The sequence below is a fragment of the Pyrus communis genome, chromosome 14, assembly GCF_041283825.1.
Source record: "Pyrus communis isolate YQ-2024b chromosome 14, ASM4128382v1, whole genome shotgun sequence".
Classification (NCBI taxonomy): domain Eukaryota; kingdom Viridiplantae; phylum Streptophyta; class Magnoliopsida; order Rosales; family Rosaceae; genus Pyrus; species Pyrus communis.
Window position 1 is genome coordinate 4,829,013 of NC_142578.1, and position 18,550 is coordinate 4,847,562.

Genomic DNA, 18,550 nt, shown 5'->3' on the forward strand with positions numbered 1-18,550 from the left:
GGGATCCACTCATATATGTTGTGATGCCATTGTACTTGTTTGGTGACTTGGATTGGACTAGGATAGAATCGAGTACAAGTCAATCCTAATTCATCCAATCCTTTTAAACGACACTTGGATGACACACTATGATGGACTGTTTTCCAATTCAATAACTCAGTTTCAGCATTTATAAGTTCAACAAAAGTAACAAGACGACTGAGATAATTCGGTCGAGTCCGAGCAGCCATACAATACCTTATTAGTTCTTTTCTTATGTCTTTTTAGCTTTTGGTAAATTCCTTTCATGCCAAGCAAACCATCCCATTGTTTACCACTAAACTAATGGAACACTAGCCTCTAATAACGATTATTTATATATGAAAAACATAAAAGAATTACAAAACCCCTTTGATGGGTTTCAACCTTTGAGCTCTCTCTTCAATCTGTTTTTGTAAGAGAAGATGCTGTGCCACCACAGGCTTTTGAGCAGCTGTTGTTTGGCCCTTTTTGTAGGTGTAATGCACCTTCCTCCTCACTAAAGCAACTTTTTGTCCAACTTGTTACTGCATGCCTTGCCTTTCTCTGCCTTGGCCCTTTGGTTTTTAGGTTGTCCTTGTCACCCCCATTTGCTTTCCCATCTTTTTTGCTTTATTAATCTTATTTATCAAAGTTAATCACCTAAAACCTAATTAGTTTCTATTTATGGTTAGGGAACGAGATGGAAAACCCCGACAGGTTTGGAGGTAAGTTGGATACTCAACATGTAATTGTCAAGGTTACTCGTATTGTTATCAAACAGATTCTAAACATAAAATCGGTGATACGATAATTATGATCAAAGTATATTTAGAAAGAAAGTAAAGTTGTTACCTATCTTATTGAAGTATGTTTTCACGTGCATCTTTTATATCACAGGTTGCAAAGTTAATGTATAAATACTAAATGATTGATCACGTGATGATGGAGACACTCTCATAAGTATATATTCCTTGAAAACAAAATCTATTGTCTTAAGAGTTCCAAATCTTCAATTTCATACAAAACATGAATATTAGAACGTCATAAGAGCCACATTTAAAGCAACATTACATTGAATTTACAACAATCAACATACTTCTTAACAAAGCTATTCAATAATACTTTGAAGTATTGAATACCTTGCTACTTAAAGTTTTCAAATCCAGTCCAACATCTGTTAAATACATATGAACAATCATTAAATCAAATCTAAACACTTTAAGCAACAATCAAATCTAAAGACTTCAAGTAACGATTCAGAGCATTGTAGAAGCGAAACGGTAGATTATAGCCTCACCCTTTACTTCTTTGTTTCCTTGCTCTTTATAAAATAACAAGATTCCAAATGAAACCAAATTACCTCACGTCATTCACACTTTAAGATAAAGAACCCAAAGAAGCTCAACATCGGAAACTTGGATTCTCTCGTGAGCCCAAGGAGAGGATCCTCTTGACCAAATGACTTGGACCGTTGGATGAAAATTCAACGATTACAAAAAAAGAGATCCCTTTAAAATTATAATAATTATAATCGTTAGATTTTCATCAAACGGTTCAAATCTTTTGGTCAGGAGGATCCTCTCCTTGGGCTCAGGAGAGAATCCAAATCCCTCAACATCAGTATCAGTGGCATCTTTCAAGACCTGCCAAAAGCTTCCATGTGATGTGCAGAAAGGTTGTTTCACACAAGTCATTAAACAATCTCATTAATCATCTAATTAGACTAATCCTGCTTTAATACATGTCAAATGCAGCAGAAAGCAAATATAATATTCAAATAAATAAATAAATAAATAGATTAAAACCATGGTTTTCTCTGCACTTTGACAAAAAGATTGACAATTAACAAGCAGAACTGCAATTAAACGTACAATTATTTAACTCAAGAAAATAAAAAAGCAAGCGGTGTAATAAAATAAATAAAATGCCACGTGTCAGATATCCATCAACTATCTTTTGTGTGTAGAGAAAGCTTTCAGTGTCGGAGCAATATATGAGAGGCGAGTGAGTAAGCAAAACATCACCACACCCACACCCCAAAGTCTCTCTCAAAGCTTGAAACTTTAAGCCTTTTGGTCCCAACCCATTTGCCAAAGGCGCGGTTCCACCGGTTCTCGCCGGGAAAAGCTGACTTGGGTCGCCGGAGAGTTGAACCACCACCATGGACGTTGACTTGTGGGCTTGCAGGGTTCATGCAGCTAAGAGCCTCTCTGCTGCTCATGCTGCAAGGCTTCACTATGGTACTTCAGTTTTCTGAATTTATTTTTTACTTCGACATTTTGTGTCGAGTAAAATTTAGAATTGGTCTTTTTAACTTTCACCGTAATTTAGATTTGGTCGCTGAACTAAAAATCCGTTTATTGAGGTCCTTGAATTTAACAAAACTTGCACCAATTGAGGTTCTTCTTTTTGATGTTTGAGTAAAGCAATGGCTTGTATGTGAGATTTCAAGAACTGGGTTGCAATTAAAGTTGAGAACTTTGGTTGGATTTAAGAGAGAAATTGGCACATTGTTTTTTTAACTAATTGATTTGTTAAACCCTGTTTTAAATGAACTATTTTTGCTTGAATTTTCAAGCGAATAATGTTTTATCCTGAAATGTATGGGGTGTTTATCTTGTGGGGAATATGGGAAAATATCACAGTTAATAAAATAAAAGGTCCGGAAAATCTGAGATTTTCCATATCTTATATGATGCTAGATTAGGTAATTTTATGAAGTTTTCTTGATTTTTTCATAAAAGCTTTCCCAGTTTGTAATATTGCATTAGAGATTTAAGGTTTTCTATTTGTGTGATTATTTATATCCCTGAATTTCTTATAGAATTTAGGGTTTGGTATAGACCACATGGAGATCAAGAAGTTACTTTGATTGATTAGGGTGGAGAGATTATAATGGGAGGTTAATCAACATCACAAAAAGATTGAGGGGATTTATCAGCATGAAAAATTAGACGGGGGTTCAAGAAGATGTAGAAAATTACAGTGAAGATGAAGAATATAATGGTCATGAAAATTTCGGAGAGGGGAATGTAGAAAAATCACAACTTTAGCGTTCTTGGGAAGATCTGGAGAGACTGAAAGAGCAGATATTGAAGGAAGCAGAAAGCCTTTTGTCTGAGGCTTTGGGTGAAGGAAAATCTGAGAATGATGCTTCTAGTGTTATTCGTGAAGGTGAGAATTTTAGGGCTCGATTGAGATTGAAAAACATATCGAGAAAGATGAAAAATCTGCTTTAGGGTGGTTGTTGAGACTGGTTAATTCATTTGTAGCTTATGCAGTGTATAGATAAGAAGATGCCTTCGTATTTTTTTAGGCTCTCTGTTTATTGTCTTCTCGATAAGAATCAGGTGGTGTTTGTTACATGAATATCCCATACTTGATCACCTAATGCGAGGCGAAGTGTTCCACTTCAGTAGTTTCTTGGGGCCGGAGTAATAGCTGCGTGTTAGGTTCTATCATTCTAATATAGTTATTTACGTGTCCGTGTGAATTGTGTGCATGTGCGCTTGTCTGCATGTGTTTCATCTCGTAGTTTAAATGGTTGAATGTTGGGGATGTTGATGTAATTGAAACGACAAGTACCTTCTTTTAAATACTGAGATCAACTTTCTCGAAGCTTTTGACTTGTTTTGCTAAATCCACATGTGGGCACATATACACGTGTACATATATAGATACCATGTGTGATTTATACACCTATTGATCGATCTTCGATCTTCTATATTAAACAGATAATCATATGGGTTTGGAAGATTCTGAAGGAGATGACGACACAAAATCGTGTTTTCCATGCCCTTTCTGTTATGTGGATATTGAAGTCCCAGTGCTTTGCAGCCACTTGGAGGAAGAACACTGCTTTGACTTTAAAAATGCAGTAAGTGCTTTTCTTTCGTGTGTGATTAAAAAGGAGATTTAGTGTTATCAAAAATGGATTCTTGAGTCATTACTGAACTATCCAATGAAGAACGTTGATATATTGATTACAAAAAAGATGCTGCTTGAAATTGATAGATGTTTCAGCTAGAATTTGAACCTGATGGCTGCTTTAAACCTGCTATTCCAGGTTTGTCCTTTGTGTGCTGCGAATCTGGGGAAAGATGTAATTGGTCATTTTATGGTGCACCATGGAAGCTCCTTCAAGGTATTATTACCTATATTGGATCAAGGCTTCGTAATAGTGAATTTAGCCGATAGCTCTGTTGATCATTGTCGGAACCTTAAAGGATTCATCTGTGTGCTTTCAGCACAGGAGAAAATCTCAAAAATCCGGTTTGTGGACTGGTAGTTCAGCAATGCTGGGGAAGGCAATGCTTAAACATGGAAGGACATATGCACAGGAAACTGCGCCTGATCCTCTCCTCTCACCATTTATCTGCAATATATCATTTTCAGACCCTACAGGTATTCCCGAAGATGTTTGTTCGGATATGGATTCCCCTATCACTTCCGGCATGAAAAGGTAAATTCCTTTTTCTGTTTTATGAAAGTATAACCATACCATATTAGTGATTGTTTGAGCGTGAGATTAATAGGGATTGCAAACTTGAGAAATCTTTTATTTTAACATGCACCATGTTATGAACTGATGATATAATTGTAAATGGGTCTTTGCAAACTCAGTTATATCATGATTTCGTAAGGCAGAAACTAATTTGTTGAAACATCATATCTATTTTTCGATAATATGAAAGATCTGCTGTTTATATGCTTTCCAAAAAAAGAAGATTTGTTATGCATACATATTACTAACCCTAATAACTGTTTGGTATCTAGAAAGTCTTATTTGCAGCTAAATCTGCTTTTCATCGGCAGTTTCAAATTCTTGAAGATATTAAATTTTGTGAACCCATTAAGTTGTTATTTCTGTTAGATCTAAGTTCTATCGTGGATATATGGTTATCTCATTTCTCTAGTTGCCTTCATTTGTCTCGTAACCTCTTATTGAGTCTTTTACTTTCCTAGTGACCCGTGAACATCATTTAACTCTGTTTGGTTATTGGTATTGAATCTTTTTCTGATTAGTTTGCTATCATTCTATGTTTGGTTGATGCCCTTAACTGCGAATATTTAATTAGTTGATTGACCGTTGCGGATTATGGATAGTACATTTTTATGTTACCTGGGCTCTGTACTTTTGAAATGTTATGCTATCTTCTCTTCCAGCCAACACCTCCTTTTAACTAAAAGTGAAGGGCAATTAAAATGCCATTACGGCAGTTAGGGAGTGTTCTGCGGGATAGATGAAGAAAAATAGGAAACAGGAAACCCGTTCGTTATCTGCATAGGTTTATCTTGTGACTTTTGTCATGCAAAAACTGTCGTTATCTCTTAACTGTTGCGTAATCCAGTATGAACCGTGCTGTCTGTTCCAACAGGATGGAGTATTAAATTGTTTCATTTTTTTCACTTCATTTTATCTCGATATTTGTCGTTAAGCGAGTCAATGCACTACTTTATTAATGCTCCTTCGGTTGAACCAAAAATGTGATGAACCATCAATTTATAGTAATTTGTTCCCTTTACGAGTAGCATTGCCCTTCTTTTGCTTTGTTAGCCAGGGTCCTGGCTGACGTGACTGAGCTGCAAGTTCTACTGGCTTCAGTAACTAATCTTGTCGAATAATATATCCTGGTGATGCTGTTGATGCGCCGTTACTGATGCATTTTGTCTGTGCAGCGCCGATCCATCTCCCCCAGATGAAGCTTGTGAAAAGGATAAAGAAGAGAGAAGGCAGAGGGCGGCATTCGTGCAAGGGCTGATTGCATCAACCATATTCTTGGACATATGAACCCATCGGAATACAAAGCTTTCTGGAGGAAGCCGAAGACTGATCTTAGTCGCCAAGGACTTAGGACGGTGTATCATCAGGCACTCTCAGCATACACAGTGGAGCAAGGTTTTAGGAAGTAAGATAGTTTCTATATTAGGTAAGTAAGTTAGAGAGAAGTTGTCTTTGAGATGGACAATATTTGTCTGCAGCAAGGCAATATGTATACAACCTCGTATACAATCTGTCGTTAAATGTCTATTTATATATAAACAGCTTGTTTCAAAGGCAGACTTTCTATAATTAGCAGAGTGCGGCATGTTTAGTGAACGTATTATCTAATACTAATCTATATACGAGTACCAAATTTACGCCCGCCTAATGTTCAGGCAATCTCGCGGCCATTCTGTTCGAAGCTCACACACCGGCGGCATGGCAAATCGGTAAGAAATTTTTATCTTGACTAGTTAGGACTCAAGTATTTTGTAATTAACTCGAGTCATAATTTGATTAAGCTATTTTAGAGTAAAAAACAGAAACTTTTTGAGTCGGTGGTGTTTCAAATTGAACATGGACTTGGGAGTGCAAAGTTTTTGCTTATTGCCATACAACCGGGAGTGTATCCGCCTCTCTCGATCTCACTTAACGAAGTTAAGAATCCGAAGTGAAATCTTACTCATTTTGCCATACAACCGGGAGTATATCCGCCTCTCTCGATCTCAATAACTAGGTTAAGAATCCGGCGTAAAACCTCACTCGTTCTGCCATACAACCGGAAATATATCTCACATGACCAAGTTAAGAATCAAACTCACAAATGAATCATTAAAAAAAAAAAAAAAAAAGCAGAGCAAATTGGGATGATGAAACCTACAAAATATATAACATTTGGTTGTGGAAATTGCTTCAAAATGTCAAAAGCTAGATAAAATTGAAGCTAAGAGAGTTCAAGTTTGACACCAAATTGCAAAAACAAGTTGAGACCACCACATAATTTCTATTTTCTATCACTCGATAATGGATTGAATAACACCAGCTCCAACAGTCTTCCCTCCTTCTCTGATAGCAAACCTCATCCCCTGCTCACACGCCACCGGAACAATCAGCTCGACAACAATCTTAACGCGATCGCCAGGCATCACCATCTTCGACTCCTCATCCTTGTCGTTCATAATCGAAGTCACCTTCCCGGTGACATCAGTAGTCCTCATGTAAAACTGTGGCCTGTAACCCGAAAAGAACGGCGAATGCCTCCCCCCCTCTTCCTTCTTCAACACATACACAATGGCCTCGAATTTGGTATGCGGGGTAATAGTCCCGGGTTTGGCCAAAACCATCCCTCTCTGGATGTCAATCTTCTGAATACCCCTAAGCAACAACCCCACATTGTCACCAGCCATGGCATCATCAAGAATTTTCTGAAACATTTCGACACCGGTGACAGTTGTGTTCCTAGTATCCTTCAAGCCAACAATGTCGACAGTGTCTCCGACCTTAACTTTCCCTCTCTCGACACGGCCAGTGGCGACAGTGCCACGGCCAGTGATTGAAAACACGTCTTCGATTGCCATCAGAAACGGCAGCTCAGTCTGCCGCTGAGGAATCGGAATGTAATCATCAACAGCGTCCATAAGTTCATAAATCTTATCAACCCATTGATTTTCGCCTCGCGAAATGGTGGGATTCGCCATTAGAGCTTCTAGTGCAAGCAATGCAGATCCAGAAATAATAGGCACATCATCACCAGGAAATTCATAGGAAGAAAGCAACTCTCTCACCTCCAATTCGACGAGCTGCAGGAGCTCCTCGTCGTCCACCTGGTCCTGCTTGTTCAAGAACACCACCATGTTCGGCACACCCACCTGCTTCGCCAGCAAGATGTGTTCTTTGGTCTGCGGCATTGGGCCGTCGGCGCCGGAGACGACGAGAATGGCACCGTCCATCTGGGCGGCGCCGGTAATCATGTTCTTGACGTAATCGGCGTGGCCGGGGCAGTCGACGTGGGCGTAGTGGCGGTTCTCGGTCTCGTACTCGACAGTGGCGGTGTTGATGGTGATTCCACGGGCGCGCTCTTCCGGGGCGGCGTCGATTTCGTCGTACTTCTTGGAGACGCTGTTGCCGATGGAGGCCAAGGCCATGGTGAGTGCGGCGGTGAGGGTGGTTTTGCCGTGGTCGACGTGGCCGATTGTGCCGATGTTGACATGGGGCTTTTTGCGCTCGAACTTGCCTCTGGCGGCTTTGACTGTGAAGTTGCGGCGTTGGTGGTGGTGGTGGGGGGTGGCGGTGGAGGGTGTGAGGTGGAGGATGGTGGAGGGGTTTAGGAAGGAGGAGGAGAGGTGGGTTAGCTTGGGAGAAGGTCTAATGGAGAAAGAAGGGGTTGTGGGGGAAGGGGAGGCTGGGGAGGCATATGGGTATGTGAGCTTTGAGGAAGCTGAGGTTGCAGCTGTAGCTGCTAGTGTGGAGATTGCCATGGAAAGACTAAGTCTTTAGAGAGAGAAAGTGGGAGGAGAGAGAGAGGGAGGGAGGAGGAAGAAGATAGGTGCTCGGATTTGGGGGGGGGTTTTGGGGATAATGTGAAGGAGGAGGAGGAGGAGGAGGAGGGAGAGCGAGAGAGGGATAGTGTTATCTTGTTTTGGGAAGACAATGGAGGACCTCATATGGGGGTCTATCCATTTCTCTGCCTGAGTTTTGGAGGGAGTTAGTCTTACTGATAGGAGTTTGGGGTTTTTGTGCAACTAGGGTTATATCCTCACACGTGTGAAAATAAAACCCGCTCTAATTGCATTTTAAGGGTTTCTATTTCAATTCCGGTTCAATTTATTCCATTCCATTGCAACGAAATTCGGAACTTCAATATCCATTCATATCCGAAATACACCGAATTTTCGGTAGTGAGGTATGAATTTCACATACAGTTAGCTTTTCAAACCGTTTTTTATTTTTAGTCATTAAATTGAATAAATCAAATAAAAATTAACAAAATGTATGAAGTTTAAAAAAGGTGTGTGTTGATTTTTTTTATTTTTTTTTGGTAAATTCAAAACTTACACTTTTTAAGTTATTTTGAAAATAGTTTGATTTGGCAACACACCAACCATCATATTAAGTTATTTTCAAAATAATTTCTGGCATTACGATATATAATAAATGGCTAAGATATAAAGATTCTTACAATTTGAATCCGGATACAAATCCTTCAAAATAATGCCAATGGGGGCTCTCAAAATTTATTTGTGGCTACAAAGTACATGAAATGGACTGATAGATGGTGATTTGTGTCCATGTGGGATGGCAACCCTAAAAGACAGACTCCCATTGTGCCACGTAATTGTTTCAAATACCTTAACTTTTTGAAGCAAATCATATGGAATTATGGATTATGGAGTCACAATCTACCATGGCAAACGTGCCACGACCACCAACCTCATATTTTGATTGGTGAAAAGTTTTGGAATCCAGAAAAAAACTAGGGCCACTAATAAATTTCAATTTTCACGTTGTAATTATTATGCAGTTCAACAAATAACACAAGGGCAAAGCATCCCACAACAATAACTTGACAAACAAGTAACCCAAAAACCAAGATAATTTTCACATTTGCTCAACTAACTGATTTGAGGTATAACTGAAGGAAAAAAAAAGCGTAAAAGAATTTATCTGTACAGGTATATACTCCACGTGATGTGTGTTACCTCGCGGGAGTTCAAGTGCCAGAATCTGTAGGGCTTCAGGGGTCGCTCTAAAAGCTGATCTGGATGACAAGCTTGATTGTCCTCCAGGCTATGACTTGCTGGATCTATATTACAAATCTCTCAATGTCCATCCAGCAGCACCAGATACCGCGACTAGCTCATGCTCCCCCACTTCACCGAAGTACAGAATATCCCTGCGATTTCTATTTCTGTCACTGGAAAATTGAATAAACAATCTATATATCCCAGCATTGGAAGTGGAGACGTGAAACAGATACGAGGAGCTGAATCTGCAAATTGCTTGGTTTAGCAGTCTGCCTCAAGCTGCATTTTGTAGTCGGGAAATCTCATCTTACATATATCTAAAACCTTTCGACGGAAAACTGGGGGCAGTTCTTTCAATAGTTCTGATATTGCTAATTCATGTTTCTTTTTGAGCTCGTCTAACTCCTTTTTCTGTTCTACCAATAGATTCTTGAGTTTCTCGGCAATGATCTTTACTTCTGATTCAAATGGAAGAACGCCATTAATAAGATGTGGATCAGTAGCTGCATTATGACTATCACCACTCAGTGGATCAGAGGCTCCAGCACCATTTGGATCATTTTCCTCTCTAGGGCTACCAGGAGATCTCTCATCTTCCTCAACACCACCATTTGGTGAATCTGAGGCGCCAGCACCATTTGCATCATCTTCCTCCCTAGGGCTGCTACCAGCAGAGTTCTCATTTCCTTCGGTACCTCCTGCAGTGACTGAAGCCGCTGGAGAATTCAAATTAGAAAAGAAATACTTAGCTGGAGAATTTCCACCACCTTCCTTGGGTGAGTCACACCAGTACTTGCGGCCTGAAGGCAATCTTTCTAACGCAAGATTACTAGAAAGAAGGGCCTCGTGTATTACGGGAGAAGCGTCCTCCTTAGACTCAGAAGCATGGCTATAAGGAGTTGAGGCCTCACCATCAATATGGTCTCCAGAATCTTCTACGTGTGGCCAATCTGGAATGTGGGAATGGATTTCGGAGTCAATTATTTCAGCAAGTGTTGAAACATCTTGATCTGTCAGGTCTAACTCTTGAACCATTTCACTAGCAACAGCAATTGCAGTGTCTTCCCCAATGTCAAATGGAAAGTGAATATTTCGAAAATGACCTGGGCCCAGGTGGAAACTTTCTCAGTTTTAAGAGCGGGAGCTGGCATAAAAACAAACTTCTTTGACAGAAAAGTAAATAAAATAGAAAAGTGGAAAAGAAAGAAAAGGTTACCTGTAGAATCTGCTATTCGTAATTTCAGAAATATCGTGTCATCTTTCCTCTGACCTTGGACACTGAAGTCTCGGCTTGTCTCATGAGAAGGGTCCATATCCTTTGTTTCAATATCAATCTGATCAGAGCTGCCTTCTGCATCTAGCATGTCACAATGTGAGGAGAATAACACAAAAAGCCTTTGAGCACTAGATAAACAACTCACTTTACCTGAATAATGAGTGGGTCGTAGAGAGCGAGATATACTTTCACAATTAGCATCTGATTGGAGAAAAGGATCCATCAGAAGTTCTTTTGCAGGCAAGCGTTCTGAAACTTTCACAATGCATTTTTCTATGAATGCTTTAACTCCAGGATCTGTCACTTTTGCCAACGATGCTGGCTTTACTCCCTACCACAACAGAAAAAGATCCGATATAAGGACCATGTCCGAAGTGATATAAGAAGTTAAGAACCATGTTAGAGCTGATGCAAGGACCATGTTAGAATGTAAAATAATCATTCGCCACAGGAAATTTTTGTGCCATTATGCCTAGAATTCAAGTATTAACCTTTGTATTGGTGGGAAAGGATCCAAAGTTGCTCTAATGAAACAAGCTAAACAACTGAGTCATGCATCACAATCCACTTAGATGAACCATTAACAACAATTAAAAGAAATGCAATGTATCTGGAAAAATGAAATTATCTAAAAAAGTTGAGAGTCTGACAGATCCAGTGACCGTTCAAGTTCACACTTTTAAATGATGTAACATTCAAGGACAGGAAATTCTTCTCAACTATGACAGTGAAAACACAAAAGGTCATGAAGCCCTTACTGATGTCACTTTCTTGAATATTTGAGCTGCATTGGAACATTCAACATATGGATACTCAAAGGTCACCAACTCTAACAAGCACATGCCAAAGGCATAAATGTCTACAAGCTCGTTGTATTCCTCTTCGTAAAGCTCTGGCGCCATAAACTCCGGGGTACCTAAGGTGATAAAACACTTACATTGCCGGCTCTGATACAGAAAGATTCTGCACTAATATTATTGCGGAAGGAAAATATAGATAACTGATTATATTTTTAGTCCTCACCAATAACACTGTGAGCTGAACGAGCCTGGCGAAGAATAGCAGCGAGTCCTAAGTCACCAATTTTGACCTCACCTTGGTTCCCATTGACAAAAATGTTGTCACACTTCAAATCTCGATGGATGACTGGGGGATCATGATTATGAAGATACCAAAGGCCTTCTAAGATCTGCCTAGACCATTTCTTCAACGCCCTCAAATCAACATGCTTATGCTTTCTCCGGTACCTACACGATAATGGACACTGAAACACTGAATAAAAGCATAAAGGAATCACAGACATCAAATGTAAGACGACAATAAATCACTAAAAACTCACTGTCGTAAAGTTCCCGAGGTGAAAATCTCTGTAATAATGTTGATGTTCTCATGCTTGGCATCGACCCACGAATTGTAAAACTTAATTATGTTCTTGTGCTTTAAAGTCTTAAGCAAATGAACTTCCGAATAAAGCCGCCCTAAATCTTCAGAGTTGCGCAATAGATCCGCCACCTTAACCTGATTCCAAGCTACTTCTAAACCTTCCAACTCATCAAATGCTCGATATCTAAGTTCCATACCGATCAAGGCCACACAAAAATAGATCCACAACACAATTCGGCCTCAATATGATATCAAATTAAAATGGTTCAAATTCACACAGCATTTGAATCCAACTAAAAAACTCAAAAATTAAAATTCGAAAAATAATTGGTCAATAAACAAATGAGAGCAAAAGGATACACTTTCTTGAAAGCCCCTTTTCCTAGAACCTCTTTATACTGCAAAATCACCAAAAACAAAAGAGAATTCAACACAAATCAGTCAAAATCACAACTTTATTGATAAAAGATTAAGACTTTAAAGCATTGAGTAATTAATTTCCAAACATTTCAAAAGTAAACCAGCTAAATCAAATCAACAATAATAAAAAAACCAGGAAAAAATGGAAATTAAAGGAGAAAAATAAAGAGAGCGAAAAAAGTAAGGGCTACTGACCCGACCGTATCGACCAGTGGGATCAACCTCAACGAACTCGGTATCAGCATCGTCGGTGTCTTGCTCCGACGACAAATCCAGTGGCATTGTCGACAACTCGTTCGTATTTTCCAATCAAATCGAGTCCGAAACGTGAATTCCGCCCGCTTTTAGCGCCGAAATCAAATCCCAATACGCACCGTATTAGGGAACCGGAAGTCGGAGGTGCTGGAGTATGAAGGTGGAGAAGAAGGCGAAGGAGCGTGCGTTTGCGGAGGTGTGAGAAAGTGAAAGAAGGAGGGAGAGAGAGAGAGAGAGAGAGAGAGAGAGATTGAAACGTGAAAGCGAAGCCGTTGGATTTGGCAGGGAGACGCAGAGCAAATCAGAAGATGAACTAACTGAGATTTTGATTTGATTTTCGGAAAGGTGGGGTTTGACGGTTTGTGGAGGGCATGGGGGAGTAATATGCTACGCGCGTTTTCTTCAGTTTACATTCGCACCTCAAATTGCTATGTGCCGGATCTTCGGATCTTTCCCACGTTTATTCTTTACGTGGAGTGTGGAGCCATCCAACGGTTGAAATTTTTTACAAGTATGATCTCCTGATTAAATATTAATTTGAGGTTATCAAATATTTAGTATCGTATTAACTTGCTAACTGTTTAGTTTTTGGAGGTTACGTATATTTTATATACTTGTGTTTAGAAACTAACAATTACATGTGATTTAATATCTTAGTGGATAGGATGTTATATTTCCACTCATGAGTCTCAAGTTCGTAAATCTTCCCTCTCCAAAAAATTATTCCAATAGTTTTGAACTTCTCTCTCTTAATAATAATAATAATAATCTAACACCTTAATACTCAAAGAGGCATTTCAGCCTGCCACTTCTCACCATCGTGGATTCCCCAGCGCTAGGAATCAAACTCAAGACATGCTGTATGAAATACGAAACTGAAGTTCATCATCAATCATTAAGTCACCCCGAAGAGGTTTAATTAATTAGTTTGATCACTTTGGTGCTACTCTTTATAAGACTAACCAATCAATTGAAAGTGCTTTGAAAAAGACATGTTAGGAAAAGAAAGAGCCCATTTATAATGTGACGTTAATTAGTCGTAATCTCATTAATCATCAACAAACACCTAAAAAAGGACCTACCATTCCTATTAGGTTAGTAGGCTTTTGAATTTTTAATACAAAATAGGTAACGTGAAGTTAATTAGTCGTAATCTCATTAATCATCATCGTCATGCTAATTTTTAAAATAATTCTTCTTAAAAATCTTTTCACCAGTAACCTTTTTCTTTCTGTTTCATAAATGTAGCAGAGATACGAACCGGCACACAAATGCTGATGGTGACCTCATAGCTGAAATTCACATCCAAATTCAATTCAAGCACTCAAAATTCAAAAGTTGATGATCAAAATATCGATCTCAGCAATGAGATATTCTCAATGTGATCGTCACACCACCATGTTGTGTTACAAATTCTGTAGTACAATATTACAACACGCGAATTGGTAACTTTACGAGACAGAGTGACAACAATCACACTTAAAAATTTCTCGGTAGTAACATAAGAGGTGGCCAATGGAGCAGAAACTACAGATGAAGATAACCAAGGTGAAATAATACTACATTTCTCCCATTTTTATCTTCTTTGGCCAGACTTCTGGCATGCAAACCCAAATTTTAGCCAAATAAGGAATATACTGAAGAAAATAGTCCTACTTGTGTAACAAACAATCATATTTATGCCAACAACTTCATAACATTAATCAACCTGAGTACACAGTTCTAACATCGAAAGTAAGCAATTCTGGTAACTTCCCTGGCTTTCAATTGAACTCGCACATTTCTACCAGGCATCGCAGATTCTCAAAGACTTGATGAAGATTCACAGACTACTCATGCGTTCAAGGGAGAAAAAGAATGAGGAAAAGAAATCACCAAAACTTTTGCTGGATTTCTGACCTAAGTCATACATGGGACACGATCTTTGTCAGGCAACATCCTTTTGATCCCATTAGCTACGATTGCTTCTTGAATGCATTGATTTTGTCCCTGACATAGTACAGCTTGGCCCTCCGCACTTTCTTCTTGTCCAGCACCTTAATTTCCTTTATGTTCGGCGAATACCTGCCAAACATCATCCACTTTGTCGGTCATTTTGTAGAGACTGACAGCATATTATCTACTTATGTGAAACGAATGATAAAATCCCACACACATGAGAACTCCAGATGAAATTATCAGATATCAATAGAAATAAACTTTTGTTTGAAGCGCTAGCCCCAACCCCAAGTTAATCGTCTGTTTCACCTCAAATAGTAATTTGTGGAAAAAACTAAAAACCTAAACTTGCGTTGAAGTTAATCAGTTCACGGTCACGAACCCAGAGCTTTAATAAGCAATGTTTACTGAGCATGATTAGTTTCCTTGTTTTCAGAGTACAGAATTTTGACTAATAAAATTCAGTACCTCCTTAGTCCTTACAGACTCCACTTTAATAAACATGTTACCACAAAATCTACAAATAACTATTTTTCAATGAAAATTGTATCGATAATGCTGTGCAAGCATCTAAGACTCGTATAATCAGAGTTGAGATAACTCAGTATGGCAACATTTCAATACACCCGCTTCCAGGACATCCAGCTAAGAAATCACATGTTCACCTTCCAACTTAAAGCAGGGAGTCAAAGACGACTAGAGCCATCAACAGTAAAGGAAAATAAACATCAGAATTGCTTACAATGGGAAGAGAGATTCAACCCCGACTCCAGCCACTTGCCTCCTGATTCTAATTGTAGTGTTTAGACCAGCATTACGTCTAGCAATCACAACACCTTTCACGACTGAAACACGTCGCTTGTTGTCGGGTACTTCCTGTTCACATACGGAAAAGCGTTGAGAAAAAATATGGACTCAATCTCATAAGGAGCATTATAACACCATTTTTTCCGAAAAGAACACATCATACCACTCTGAGTTGCACCATATAACCAGGCCTAACATCTGGTATTTCTCTCTGCACCTTCACTTCCTCTAAAGCTTCCTTATCTAGAATCTGTGACATATAAATCAACTAACATAAATATAACAACAGGAACAGAAAAGGTGTTATGTATTGTCACGAATACAAACCGATACACACATGCCTGCATTATGTGGTGGGCAGTTTTATCAAGCCTCTTGAATTTGATGCGAGGAGCTACATCAGAGACGGACATTCCTGAATCTTGAGTAGCCGACTGAACAGAATTTCCCCCTGTTGCAATGCACCTTCTCGGGAAAGGAGGTGAAACTGCCGCACATCGAAAAAAGCTTAGTTGAGCACTCTTGAATAAGTTGGAATTACAGGAAGAAGTTGGGGCCGCAGTTTGAGAGCTCATTGTTGTCTGGTAGAATAACACTACAAGCATCAGAAAAACGCTATATTTGGAAAGAAAGACAAAATATTGCTCTCCAAATGAATTATACACCATAAAACAAAAACTGTGTTAATGACATGTCATCTAGTGTTGATGGCCCGTCTTCCGGTTTCCTATTTGTACAGTAATTCTATCGTAATCCAAATCTCTTAAGAACATATTTTACTTACTTCTCTATCACATTTCTGGTTTACATCTCGTAAGTATCAATAGAATCGCCCGATTCCCCATTTATACAAAATGTCATGACTTACGACCATGGTGAACACTGCCGGAGTGGCAATCCACAAGACGAAATGTAAAATGCAAGCTGGCCTCTAGATTAATTTCTAGGCTTCAATTGCATCAAAAACCTCAAATTTGACAAAGAAATCGTCTTTTCGTAAATGTATCAACATTTAAACTAAACCGCTCAATTATTGGGCTTTTCAATTCCAAAAACCTAAAATTCACAATTACATACATAGTAAAATTCAAAACTATAAAAATGTTCAAAATGTATTCTTCAGATTAAATAGCTCACAAAACATGCTAAAATGCTATTAGAGAGCGCATAGCGAGTCGAAAACATACGAACGGGGCCGAAGATCGATACGAAAACTTGGAAACTGACTGAAACAAGGAACTTTTCGAAGGCCCAAAACCCGATAAATCCCCCAATTTCTTGGCAGAGGCCAAACTATCCGACGCCAACGAGCTATACCCAGAACCGCCGCTCAATTGGTAAGCTCCAATCGATCTGAAATGAGCAATTTTTGAGCCGTCGACTCTTTGCCTCCGGACCAATCGGATGCTCGCACTTAAAGATTGCATTTTTACGATGTGGGTCTGCAATCAAGTTTCCTGTTTGGTTACTGAGAAAATGGATGCAATTTTCTATTGGGTTTTCTAGGGAACCAAACGGGGAGGGATGATCGGTGGCTTACCCAGCTCCAGGTCTTGCTCGGTGACAACAATCCCAGTGACAGTACCCAAAACCCGCGGTCGTTTGGGAATTGGGGTTTATGTGCAGGGTAGATAGACGAAAATGCCGTCAGTGGCTTCAAAGGCATTTAGGGCTCCGATTTGGGACCAAGGAAACGGGCCTATATCAACAACCTGAGTGGCCCAGTAATGGACTTTGGGCCTATAAACGTTAATTGTAATATCTCGTCTTATGAAGCAAGTGTGAGAAAAGTGAAGAACGAGAATGATATCTGGTTGTTCCGGTATGAGATGCTCTCCTTGTTTCTTGTTTCTTTTCTTTCGTTTTGTTTGTGGTTTGAAATGAAGCTGTGAACTGAACAGAAAAGAAAAACATGGTTGTATAGGTATGAATCGTATGATATATTTAGTTTCAACGTGTAACTCATCCGTTTTTTCATTTCTTGTGCACGCAAGATATGTCAAGAATGACAGCTAAATTATGTTAATTCTAATTATTTTTTAAATAAAGCCAACTAGCTTTACTAATTTTACGAATATATAGCTCATTCTCATTTTTGGGGGTTGATGTTTGCTAATATATTCTCAATTACACGAGATAGGTTGGGTTCATTCTTTGCCAGTAATATTTCAACTTCGTTCTTCTCCTTGTAATTTCCTTTTCCTTCTTTACGATGGGTCAAATTGGATTAATGGTTCCATGGTGATAAGGTATTTGAAAGATAACCCACGTGACGCTCGTGGTGAAAACTGTTAGCAAATTTAACCGTAAGTTAGATTTCTGTCAAATCTCAGTTAGATGCAGAGATAAAAATGACCGACCACTCTTTCTTTCTGTTACCCTTCCTCTCTCTGTCCCAAGTGCGCTCATTTGAGTCATGGTTGTCATCTTCAACCATCTGCATTTCCATCACAACAGACACAATGCCTCCATTCGGTTACTAACAAGACACAATATCTAACATAATAATGCCTCCGCCTTAACACCCGGTCGCCCAAGAACAAAAACAGACAAACAAATGTGATAATATACAAAGAAAATCAGAACAAGGAGACAAGGAGAAAGAAATATGAATCTGTGATAGTGTATTTGGTAAAGGAGATGCAGATTAGAGAGAGAACAGAGATGGAGAGAGAACGTGAACAAAAGAAAGCTTGAGGTTCGACAAAAGTACGTATTTATCGTCGCATTTAGTGGACGGAAATTTTACTTTTGAGTTAGTTTTGTTAATAGTTTTTACCACAAGGGTTTAAATCCTAAATTTATCACAGAGATTATCTTTTGAATATCTTATCACTGCGAGCCATTTTGTCCTTACGAAATAGAAAAGAGTAAATGATAGTTGTTGTAAACCAACTCTAATAATTATTTTGTGGAAAACGCCACACGATGATACTTTTCACCTTCTTTTCCTTTAAGACAGTT

The 18,550-nt window shown here is 39.0% G+C and overlaps 4 protein-coding genes across 7 annotated transcripts; 1 reads left to right on the forward strand and 3 right to left on the reverse strand.

Moving 5' to 3' along the window:
• Positions 1–1,725: 1,725 nt before the first annotated feature.
• Positions 1,726–6,057, forward strand: LOC137712019 (protein DEHYDRATION-INDUCED 19 homolog 5). Its single transcript, XM_068451170.2, has 5 exons — positions 1,726–2,240; positions 3,735–3,877; positions 4,067–4,144; positions 4,248–4,462; positions 5,680–6,057. Exons 1-5 carry the CDS (start codon positions 2,162–2,164, stop codon positions 5,789–5,791), a joined length of 627 nt encoding a protein of 208 aa, XP_068307271.2. The 5' UTR covers positions 1,726–2,161; the 3' UTR covers positions 5,792–6,057.
• A 574-nt stretch (positions 6,058–6,631) lies between these two features.
• LOC137712018 (elongation factor Tu, chloroplastic) lies at positions 6,632–8,523 on the reverse strand. The gene has a single exon (XM_068451168.2). It carries the CDS (start codon positions 8,239–8,241, stop codon positions 6,778–6,780), a length of 1,464 nt encoding a protein of 487 aa, XP_068307269.2. The 5' UTR covers positions 8,242–8,523; the 3' UTR covers positions 6,632–6,777.
• Positions 8,524–9,249: 726 nt separating this feature from the next.
• LOC137713491 (putative serine/threonine-protein kinase WNK3) lies at positions 9,250–13,273 on the reverse strand. Of its 4 annotated transcripts, none has more exons than XM_088684299.1 (8): positions 12,782–13,273; positions 12,527–12,564; positions 12,123–12,350; positions 11,807–12,030; positions 11,542–11,699; positions 10,934–11,114; positions 10,724–10,864; positions 9,250–10,610 (listed from the first exon to the last, which is right to left on the reverse strand). In XM_088684299.1, the coding sequence occupies exons 1-8, from the start codon at positions 12,866–12,868 to the stop codon at positions 9,769–9,771; spliced, it is 1,899 nt and encodes a 632-aa protein (XP_088540425.1). In that variant the 5' UTR covers positions 12,869–13,273; the 3' UTR covers positions 9,250–9,768. The 4 variants fall into 4 exon arrangements, with proteins under 4 accessions (XP_088540425.1, XP_088540426.1, XP_088540427.1 ...); XM_088684300.1 differs by having other exon boundaries at positions 10,724–10,858; positions 12,782–13,188; XM_088684301.1 differs by having other exon boundaries at positions 10,724–10,855; positions 12,782–13,121.
• Positions 13,274–14,497: 1,224 nt separating this feature from the next.
• Positions 14,498–17,219, reverse strand: LOC137713513 (uncharacterized). Its single transcript, XM_068452817.2, has 5 exons — positions 16,774–17,219; positions 15,928–16,167; positions 15,750–15,836; positions 15,522–15,655; positions 14,498–14,905 (listed from the first exon to the last, which is right to left on the reverse strand). The coding sequence occupies exons 1-5, from the start codon at positions 17,011–17,013 to the stop codon at positions 14,797–14,799; spliced, it is 810 nt and encodes a 269-aa protein (XP_068308918.2). The 5' UTR covers positions 17,014–17,219; the 3' UTR covers positions 14,498–14,796.
• Positions 17,220–18,550: the final 1,331 nt, after the last annotated feature.